Source organism: Chrysochloris asiatica, unplaced genomic scaffold (assembly GCF_000296735.1).
Source record: "Chrysochloris asiatica unplaced genomic scaffold, ChrAsi1.0 scaffold00059, whole genome shotgun sequence".
NCBI classification, from domain to species: domain Eukaryota; kingdom Metazoa; phylum Chordata; class Mammalia; order Afrosoricida; family Chrysochloridae; genus Chrysochloris; species Chrysochloris asiatica.
Window position 1 is genome coordinate 140,997 of NW_006408577.1, and position 11,527 is coordinate 152,523.

Sequence of the window (11,527 nt, forward strand, 5' to 3'; positions counted from 1 at the left end):
GGGGAGTAGTTAATCTTATAGTCCCAGAACAGAGGACCCTAGGATTATCAAGGGAGAAGAGCACAAGTAGAATGCAGGACCATATCCAGAGAAGCAGCAACAATATAGATGGAAGCAGAGATGGGGACATGGAGACAAGGAACAGCTGAGGACTTTAGACTCATGGAAAGAGAAAGGCTGTGTGCAGACAGCCAGGTGCTGAAGGCCAAGAGGCAGGCTTGCAGGATGTGCCCTTTGGTGGTATAAATTATTACATTTGCCTGAGTGTTTTTTTTTTTAAAGAAGTAAAATGAAGAGAGAGCAATACTGTTAACTGATGGAAATGGGGGGATTATAATCATTGAATGTAAAACTGATGATCTCCCCTATAAACTTTCACTTAATTCCCAATAAAAACTTAAAAAAAAAAAGACCAAGTTTACTGGTCAGAAAGAGACTAGAGGTACCCAAGACTATGGCCTCAGCCACCCTTCAGGTCTGGAATCGAATGCCTCCTCATGGCCCAATTTTCATCCAAGTGGTAGATAGGTATATATGGAGACAACAACACTAGCAAGGTATGTTCACCATGGAATGGCCAATTATTCAAATTAAAAGGGCAACATTTACTATATAAGAACAAAGTTCAGAAGGGTTGGGAAGGAGGATAGAATGGAAATAAGAACCCCAGGGAGGAAATCATTGAGATGGAACAAAGTGTATGATTTGTTAAATATAAAACTGGTGTGCTGCTCTGTAAACCTTCATTCAATTCACAATAAAAATCTTCAAAGAAAACAACAACCACAAAAAAGTCACTGGGCATGATGTGATTGTGACTCAGGCTTCTAACTTGGATTTTCTATTTCAGTACTTTACTCTTTCCTTCATTCTATCTCTAATCTTTGACTTTTTTCCCCTCCTAGTTTCTCTTCTCCTACACCTTTCCTGCTATATTTAATTATCTTCTGTTCTTTTATTAACTCCTTTCTTGATCCTTCTGCTTCTATTTTTAACACCCTTTCTTGCTATTTTACTACTTTCACTATAACAGAACTTTTACTCCCCAATATTAATATGACACTTTATGTGGAGTGCTGAGCACAGGACATAGCAATGTTGGAACGTTTAGAGTACCCATCAACTGTGCTATTAGCTTCAGTCACAAAATAAATGTTAAGAATGGAGTTGTGTGAACCTCCATTATTTGATCATTTTATTTATAAGTAATGCTAGACCATAATTCAGGTAATAAAAATTTGTGACAGAGTACTGTTTTATAGAAGCAGCAATATCCTGTAGAAAATGAAACCAGACAGGAAATCAGGAGATGATCGATCCTACCCTTCCAAACACTGAGTAAGCGCCAGCAAATAACTGCTGCAAAGTGTACACATGCCTCGGTTGGCTCTTTTGTAAAATGAAGATAATATTTGACCCTATTATCTGACAGAAATGGGCTAAAGATGATTTAGATAATATAGATTTGAAAGTTATTTTCTTTAGAAGGGGGGAAGTACTATGTCATGCATCAGTATTTGTAATTATCTATTCATCAGATAACCTGACTTAGTGATTCTATCACACAAAGACAGAAAATGTATTTATTATCAAATTTTGGTTAACTCTCTCCTTCTAAGCTGCACAGTTTTTGGAGCTAGCATGTCTGGGACCTGGTTAATAATGGTCCCTTTCTATACCGTTTCTTTGTGTGAATATGCTTTTCCGAACCTTCCTCTGATAATGGATTTACTTTTCTCCAAAGGACCTTGGCAGCCACAAGAAAGTGTTCTTAAGCCTTCTCCTCCAATTTACAATGATACAGAAATCCGAAGAGAATCAGAAGTATGTTTGTGTATGCCATTTTCCAACAACAGAGAGGTTCCTCAAGAGAATGGCAAATATAAGGAATAGGGACACATTCTCTTAATATCCTTTAACAGACACTGCCCTTCAATTAGCCACAGAATCAGGATGACATATACATCATGGACTCTACAGGCAGATACATGAGTGTAAAAGCCTATAAAATATCCAGTTTCATACTATCCATGCTAGAAAGATGAAAAATATCCCTTTCCATTCATCTCCAATCTATTCAGAAATACTGCTGACTCACTGGGATTATGAAATACAGACTCTCCCTAACAGAATTCCACTAGAGCTGGTTTCCATTATATAAAGTTTTTCTGTCAATTCGTAACTCTACAAATAATTCCCTCCACATTTTTGAGTTCCTTCATAATTCTGAAAGGAACTCTACAAAGGTCTTCAAAATAAAAATCTTTTGTTATTGAGCATATCACACATTCGTTTCATAATGCTGTTCTTTCTGAAAACTCTTCCTTTATGCCCCTTCATTCCCCTTACCAAGAAAAGAGAACATAAAAACATCTGCTATAAACAAGTTTAAGTACTTCATTACTGGAAAAGTCTCTAGTAAAAATTAACATAAAAGCATTAGAAAGGAATAACCATTCACTCAATATTTTATGTCTTGTATTTTCTGATTTTTATCTAAATACACTGCAACCAAGTAGCTTCTACTTCTACATGCATATATACTTATATATATATTTATTTACACACACATACACATACATATAGATACACTTAAATGTGTATATCTAACAACACAGAATGGTAACGTATCAAATGCTTAGATTCCGTGCAGACAAAGCACTTCCTGTGAAGGAAACAGTCATATTATAAAAGCAAGTCAAGGAGAGTTGCATGCAACTACTATAGAGGCTAGGGGTGGGAAGGGGGAGTGGGAGCAGGAGGACCACAAAGAACGTAAAGAACAAAAAGTGTCATTGACCTGATTTGTCAGAGTTGTTGCCTGTGATGGGCGTGATGGAGCAGCTGGGATTAGCCTTTGCGCTGTCCTTGGAAGAAACCATTTTGGGTTTATTTTTCGTTGCCTCTAGTGCTTTGACCTTCTTGGCATGTTTACTTCCTTTGTAGTGGGCCTCGGCCTGGCTCTACAAAGGAGAACAAATCAGGCTCATTTTTTGCTACTTAACAAACACCACAATGGATGATCATGCAAGAAAAAAAAAATACATTCAATCCTAGGTAGCACAGACATCTTACAACTCAGCACTTGACTATGCTTCTGGCATTTCATCAAGTGTTAGACAAGCATCAGAGAGATGTCAGCATATTGAAACCGTCTATATAACATGGAGCATCGCAATTTTAGAAACCAAACATTACACATGTGGACAACAGAGCTAGGGCAAAACTGCCACAAAGGTGGGCTTTGTCACCTGTGCCTTCCCACCACTGCCCCATTGGTGTTACTTATCAAACACTGGCCTTCAGGGGCCTCAGACTAGCTGGGAGCAAGCTCCTTAAATGTCTTACCAGAGCATAACCTTCCACAACCATCCCAACCCTCCCTGCAGCTAGTTATCTGTCTATCCTGTATCTGTGCTCTTCTGGACTCTGCCCTAAGACCAAATGGACAGATAAAACAGTGTGTTAATAGATGCTCTTCTTCTTCTGTACCACTGACTTGATTCTGACTTATAGCAACATTAAATTAGAGAGTATGAGTACCCTATAGGATTTTCTAGAAGGAAGGAGCTCTGGTAGCGTTGTGGTTACAAGTCAAACTGCTAACCTCAAGGTCAGCAGTTCAAAACTACCAGCTGGTCTGTGGGAGAAAGATGAGGCTTTCTGCTCCTATAAAGATTTACAGCCTTGGAAACCCTATACAGGGATGCTATGAGTTGGAACAGACTCCACGGCACACCACCACCACCACCAATCTTCACAGAAGTAGATGGCTGCATAGGTTTGAACCACCAATCTTTCAGTTAGCAATTGAGGACTTAACCACTGTGTCATCAGAGCCCCTTTAATAGACATTGCTGTTGTCAAGTGCCACTGAATTGGATCAGATTCATAATGACCCTGAATAGGATTTCTGAGGAGCAGATGGATGGTGGGTTTGAACTGCCAGCCATGTGGTCAACAGTCCAGTGTTTATCCTATAGTGCCGCGCCAGGACTCCATAACAGATGCTAGTGAGTGAGATAGAGCATTCTTGAGACATCTGTGTGCTCCTCTGGTGCCATTTTGATCATTTTCAGTTCAAAGATTAGATACTAAATGAGACAAAGGAAGCAGGAACCATTCTTACTGGGATCTTAAATGTGATTCTATAGTCAAATCAGTCTTCATTCAGTTCTTTTATACACAGCATAATTGTAGGTAGAACTCTGACTTCAATATTATAACAAAAAATAAGAAAACTATAAAGAAAAGTGATTAGTGAAAATTTCCAAAAGACAAGAATTAGTTACAGGAAACTGAGAAGACATTTTGATGACTGACTAAAATCTGGAAAATTCCTGTATAAAGAACAAGGCTTTTATTTTTTGGTGTCTAGACTGCAAAGTTGGTTTGAACTGCAAGGTCAATGAATAGAACTCAGCAGCTGCCCCTCAGAAACCCTATACAGGGGGGTTGCTATGAGTTGGAACCAACTCGACAGTACTTAACAATAGCAGCAGTATTAATGTACACATTAATAAAAGGTAGTGGTTACGAATCGGGCTGCAAACCTCAAGATCAGTAGTTCGAAACTACCAGCTATTCCACGGGACAAAGATGAGGCTTTCTGCTCCTGTAAAGATTTACAGCCTCAGAAGCCCTGTACAGGGTTGCTATGAGTTGGAACCGACTCCACGGCACACAACAACAACAACAACAACAACTTAGGGGTAGGTACGATTTCTACTGTTATTTACTGCCATCCAGTTGGTTCTGACTGACGGCAACCCTGTATGGGGTTTCTGAAGAGCATCTGGTGGGTTTGAACCACCAGCCTTGCAGTTAGCAGTCCAGTGTTTATCCTACAGTGCCCACCAGGACTCCATGAATTCAATTATGTGCCTCCAGATATGTAATAGGATTACATTCACAAGTATTGGGTTAGATTCAAATCCTTGTGAATGTAATCCTGTTTGGAAATAGGGCTTTGTTTTGTTACCTAGTGCAAAGCTGAGTAGGGTGAGTTCTAAATCTAACCCCCTCTGAGAGTAGATTAGACACAGACACACACACAGAGGAAGACAGCTGTCATGGGAAGATTGTCTACAAACCAAGAAAAGTATACACACAGCTGAGACCCTCATTTGAATTTCTAGCCTCCAAAACTGTAGAAAATAATTTTTTTTAAAGCCACCCACTTGTACTGTAGTGGTTATGAGTTGGGCTGCGAACCTCAAGGTCAGCAGTTCAATACTACCAGCAGTTCTGTGGGAGAAAGATGGGGCTTTCTGCTCCCGTAAAGATTTATAGCCTCGGAAACCCTATACAAGGTTGCTGTGGGTTGGAACCAATTCAACGGCACTTAACAACAAGAATACTGGGAGGAAGTATAGTGGATCCATATGATAAGCAATGGACTACAAACCACAAGAACCTCCATTTGACTCTACCAGCAGCTTGGAGGCTTTCTGGTCTGGTGCTGATTTAAGCCTTGGAAACCCTATACAGGGTTGCTGTGAGTCGTAACTGACTCTATGGCTCTTAACAACAAAGGATGCTAGGAAGGAGCCCTGGTAGCATAGTGGATTATGAGCTTGGCTGCTAATTACAAGGTCAGTAGTTTGAATCTATCACTTACTCCATGGGAAAAATATGAGGCTTTCTGATCCCATAAAAATTTGAGTCAGAGTGGCATACAACCACCACCAGGATACTAGGCTGGGGCCAGTGAGGCTTCACCCATGTGTGGTGGCAGGTGTAATACAGAGCCATGAATCAGCAAGAGTGAACTAGCATGGTGAAACATACATATTGTGGGAGGTAGAGAACAATAAAAATGACCAATGAGGAGTGGTATTGGAGACTTGCTAACATTGGTAACTTTTAACTTAAGGTTTGAAGAAAGGGGTAGATATGAAGTGGTAAGGAAAAATGCAGTTCTGTTGGGAAGACATATGCTTAAAGAAAGGACTAGAGTTGAATGCCAGAACAGTCCGAGGTATGGCTGAAAAGTAACCCATGTAAGCTCCTTGGTAGGATAGCTTCAACAGGAAGCCAAGGAACCTGGATGTGCCACTCTGGAGTAAGCCATCACTGAGATGAGATCCTCAAGCTGGGATAGGATGATGTGAATTTCACATGGGAGAGATTTTGACAGCAGGTATTTATTATTTGTTGATACAATATGAGAGATATGAGATGAGACAATCTAGAAGGTAGTAGTAGGGAGAATTGTATAATTTTTTAGATACTTTAGTATATAAAAATTAATGTATTAACCCCCCCACCATTAAAGTAACATCAGCAATTTCTTGAAGCCTTGATCATTATCAGTTAGTCCTTTTCTGCCTTTGCTCAAATAGAACCATTTCAGTTCTAACTACTAGGACTCTGTCAATATACCATGATTAGACTAAGCCATCTGTAGTTTAATCACTAAGACTAGTTAGTGATTAAAGGCTAACTTTGGTATGTTGTTGGGAGTGTTTCTTTTGATTTCCCTGCTCATTCTATTCCATTTCCCCAGACATATGTTGCTTTGCTCTCGGCTGACATCATCCATACATGGTCCAGTAAAACTGGTGTTGTGGAGCAACACTTCAATGTCAGCATCATTTCCAGATCTTGGACGGAGGCAAAATCACTTTATCTTAAGTTCATGAATGATGTTGATGAAATTGTTCATGCCAAATATGATATCTAATGCAATCACAAATCTCAAGGTTCATGCAGTGAGCATAATACCCATGCATTTGCTTTCCCATCTGAGCTGGAGTTTGATGATAAATTAATGACACATTCTGTCTTTCAGTATTCCTTGACTCTGCTGTGCTATTTCTTGTGGGGTGGGAGGAAGTTAGGCAAGCAATGACAGGTTTTAGTTCTGTATTACAATGGATGATCTACCAGTGATTTTCCTAGTATATAACCCAGATCACACAAGGTCGTAGCCTTGTCCTGATTGTACACAGTCCCTAACTTCCTGAATATCTTTTAGTAAATAATGTGTTTAGATTACCATTGACTTATCATGGCTCTTAGTTTGGTTTGCTCAAGAACTTTTTAAGATGCTGACAGTTAAGTTGGAAAAAAACAAAAAAGCAATCCCAAGAAGGGAGAAAACTGTAAGTTATTTCTAAGTCCTTTATTACCAACTAAGTATGGCTGCACCCATACATAGAAATATAAATTAAAATATATAAATAAATAAATTTTTAAATGGATGTAATATGATCATTTGTTGTTGTTGTTATGTACTGTGGAGTTGGTTCCAACTCATAGCGACCCTGCGCAGGGTTTCCGAGGCTGTAAATCTTTACGGGAGAAGAAAACCTCATCTTTCTCCTGAGGAACAACTGGTAGTTTTGAACTGCTGACCCTAAGGTTCGCAACCACTATGATTCGTAACCACTACGCTACCAGAGCTCCTTAATATGATCATTAGTAACTAAAATTATTGAACACTATGCCAAGCATGGGTCCAAATGCTTTACATGCATAAGTACTCCCTCATTTAAGCTCTAGGATACACTTCAGGTTTAACTAATAAGCACATAAAAAACGAACACTGAAATTGTCTCAATTTCAGTGCATGGTGACCCCCTGTGTTACAGAGGAGAACTGCCCCATGGTGTTAGTTTTCTAGACTGGAATCTCAATGGAAGCAAACTTCAGACCTTTCTTTTGTGGTGCTGCTATGTAGGTTCAAACCATTAACTAGGTCAGTAGTTGAGTGCAAACCTTTTGTACCACCTAGGGACCAAGTTCCCTGTGAGGTAGGTACCACTATTGATGTTGTTAGGTGTTTTGAGTTGGTTCTGACTCATAGACCCTGTATAGGATTTCTGAGAAGCAGCTGGTATGTTTGAACTGTCAGTCCAGTGCTGATCCTACAGTTCCACACCAGGACCAACGTTTTTATAAATAGGAAATGGCACAGAGAAGTGATTTACCAAAAGTAATAGATAAAAAGCCGGTTATTAGAACCGAAATGTTTACTTGTGTTGCTATTGCTGCTAGGGGCCATATAGGTGGCTTGTACTCTTAATGACAATATATACAAAAACCAAAACACTGTCAAGTCCTTTGTGAACCTCACAATCATTGTTCTGTGTGAGCTCATTACCGCTGGGTCAGTCTATCTCACAGAGGGTCTTCCTCTTTTTACTAACCCGCTGCTTGACCAGGAATGAGGTCCTTCTTCAGGGACTAGTTACTCATGATAAAATGTCTGAAGTAACTGAGACAAAGTCTTATTTTCTTTGCTTCTAAGGATCATTCTGTCTGTATTTCTCCAAAACGAATTTGCTTGTACTTCTAGAAGTTCATGTTATATTCAATATTCTTTGTCAATGTCATCATTCAAATGCATTAATTCTTCTTCAGTTTTCCTTATTCAATGTTCAGCTTTCACATGTATATGTTATTGTTAAGTGCAATCAAGTTGGTTCTGACTCATCACAACCCTGTACAGCCGAGGAGTGAGGAGCGGCTAGCGAGTTTGAACCACCCACCTTGAGGTTCAACCCAACCTTGTGGTTGAGTGCTTATGCTACAGCTACAGCACCCCACCTGGACTACTCACATGCATATGAGGCAATTGAAAATACAGTGGCTTGGGTCAGGTGCATCTTTGTCTTCAAAGCAACATCTTTGCTTTTCAACACTTTAAAGAGGTCTTTTAAAACAGATTTGTCCAAATGCAATACGTCTTTATATATCTTAACTGCTGCTTTTATGGGTGCTGATTATGTATTCAAGTTGCTAATGAGTCTTCCTCCAATCCTGATGCCTTATTCTTTATATAGTTTAGTTTCTGAGATAGTTTGTGCAGCAGACAGAATGAATAAGCATGGTGCACAGATATAACCCTAACTCACACCTTTCCTAATTTTTAACAACATAGTATTAATCCACTTGTTCTGTTTGAACAACTTCCTCTTGGTCTATGTAAGGGTTATGCATGAGCATAATTAATTGTTCTGGAGTTCCCATTCTTTGCAATGCTTTCTATAATTTTTTATGATCTACACAGTTGAATGTCTTTGCACAGTCAATGAAGTACAGGTAAATATTTTTTTGGTATTCTCTGCTTTAAGCGGATATCCATCTGACATCAGCAATGATAGTCCTTATTTCTCCTTTTATAGCCTCTATTGAATCCAGCTTGAATATCTAGCAGTTCCCTGCTGATGTACCTCTGCATCATTTTTCATTATCTTTAGAAAAAGTTTACCTGTGTGTGATATATATAGATAGGTTTGATAATTTCAGTATTCTGTTGGATTTTCTTTGGAATGAGTACACATAGGGATCTCTTCCAAGCGCTTCTCTTTACTTAATTATATACCTACACATTATACACATACATGCCTATAATACATTAACATTATAATTCTATTAGAAGTGAAAAATTACACACAAAAGCACACTTCTTGTAATGATGCAGTGAAGGATTATAACTTAATCTCACTTAGTCTTTATGGGTAGGGAATATATTAAATTTCTGGGAAATGTACCTGCTTAATACAGTAGGTATGTAAAGGTTTTTTGGTAGATAGAGATTTTTACGAGATATCAGAAGCCATTCTATAAACTCATGTTTCCAAGTACCTGGTTACTTGGAAAGTGCATTGTTACTTTGGTGCTCTTTGGCAAAAGAAACATATAGTTCTCTAAATAAAACTGCCTAGCACAAGATAAGCAAAGTGTTATTTTCTCATTACAATTTCCTGGCATTACTGCAGAAAACTAGTAACATCGATTAGACCTTGGGAAAAGATCCAAATAAGTGGCACCTCACTGAATGCCATGATGGGAAGAACTCTCCAGGACCATGATCAACTTTCTCCTCTGAGACAAGGAACGAAGTGCAGACTGGGTCTAAGCTTCCACAGATTGTTGCTTGGGAACAGTGGGGTGGAAGCTTTTTGGGTGAAGTCAGAGTGGCAGACTCCACTCACTCACATTTGGTATCTCTCAATTTGCTGGTGGTATTCTTGATAGTGGTACTTTGTTATCCTCAGTATTGTATTTGAGGGACTGTCAACCACTTCTAAATCCTGGGCAAATCATCAAGTGAACCTGAGACACTGTTAAATAGCAACAAGATTAACCTGCCTCCATTATCCAGGAATCTTCTAAATTAAAAAGTGAAAGAAATAAGGAAAGGGAGCCAGAATATTCATGAACTACACAGCACAGTCAAGCTCAATTAGTGATGACTTTTCTATCACTTCTAAGAGCTTGAGTTGGTCAAGCCAACTTATTTTATACCCCCAAACTAATCAGCAGATATAAGACACTAATGGCTTGCTTTCTATTTCTCCTCCAAAAGTGCTGCTGAGGTGACTCCAGAAATGGAGGCAGAGATGATGCCAAGGAGCAATAGAGTAGCTGAGGATTCTAGACTCATGGAAAGAGAAAGGCAGTGTGCTGGTGGCCAGGAGGACAGTTTCCAGAAAATGCCCTTAGGCATTTAAATGATTCTATATTCCTGAGTGTTTTTGTGTACATCAAAACAAATAAACAAAACAGTGGAAACAGAAGCAAATACTGTTGAGTGATGATGCATGGAGGGGATTGTAATCATTGCAAATGAAATACAATAGGATGAGTGCAAAACCAATGCTCTCCCAGGTAAACTATTACTCAATTCACAATTAAAGCTTAAAAAAAAAAAAAGTGCTGCTGAGTGCCAACTGGTCCTCAATAATCACCAGAATTAGAAAGAGTTGCCTGAACCACTACACCAAGCTCCACATAAGAATTCATAGGTAACTAGGTTTTTCTCTCAGAGGTTACATGGCCCTCCGCTGGTAGAGAAATGGCTTTAATAGAAAATGAAAACCTGGTACTTTCTCTTTCATTAATCTCCATTTCTGTTACTAAAGCCCTTCACTTTCCCATATTCTCTGTATCTCTTAGGGTCTTACCAGTCCATAAGATAAAGAATGGGGAAGCGTATATTTTGAAAATAAAAATGTACTCAAGTATTCTCAGTGAGAAATTCTAAAATTCACTGTGCAAATACTTCTGGCTTTTACTGTATTTCTAAGTCAGACTTCAGAAAGGTGGCTAGAATCTTGAAACATGATACTCAAGTGCATTCACTTTATATATAAAGTACAGTGCCAAATGCACACTGATGGAGAAACTTGAAAAGGTAATACCCCTGGAGAAAGTACCCAACTACCTACATATGAACTGCAGGACAACGAACTTGGTTTGACCACCTGTCTCTAGTTTCTGAAAATAGCCAGAGCAATTTAGGTGCTAGTGATTCTTATTTGTGACCATTCCAAAGAGAGGTGACCCAACGGAATGCGGAAATCATCAGACGATACCTTTGATATCCCATGTGAGTAAAGTTTTACTAAAAGTAAAACAGAAATGGCTACAAACATATGTTGACAGAGAACTTCCAGAGGTTCAAGCTAGATTCACAAGAGGCCATGAAACGTGGGATATCATTGCTGATGTCCGATGGATCTTGGCTGAAAGCAGAGAATATCAGAAAGATGTTTACCTGTGCTTTATTGACTAC

At 39.0% G+C, this 11,527-nt stretch overlaps 1 protein-coding gene across 1 annotated transcript in view; it reads right to left on the minus strand.

The window, feature by feature from the left end:
* The window catches only part of ZNF385B (zinc finger protein 385B), a gene marked incomplete at its 3' end in the record, with an annotated part of 619,213 nt that overhangs the window by 61,287 nt on the left and 546,399 nt on the right, over nt 1–11,527 (minus strand). The window contains exon 6 of the mRNA XM_006864058.1: nt 2,801–2,963. Within this exon, the coding sequence (XP_006864120.1) occupies nt 2,801–2,963 (163 nt within the window). The remainder of the gene's footprint in view (nt 1–2,800; nt 2,964–11,527) is intronic.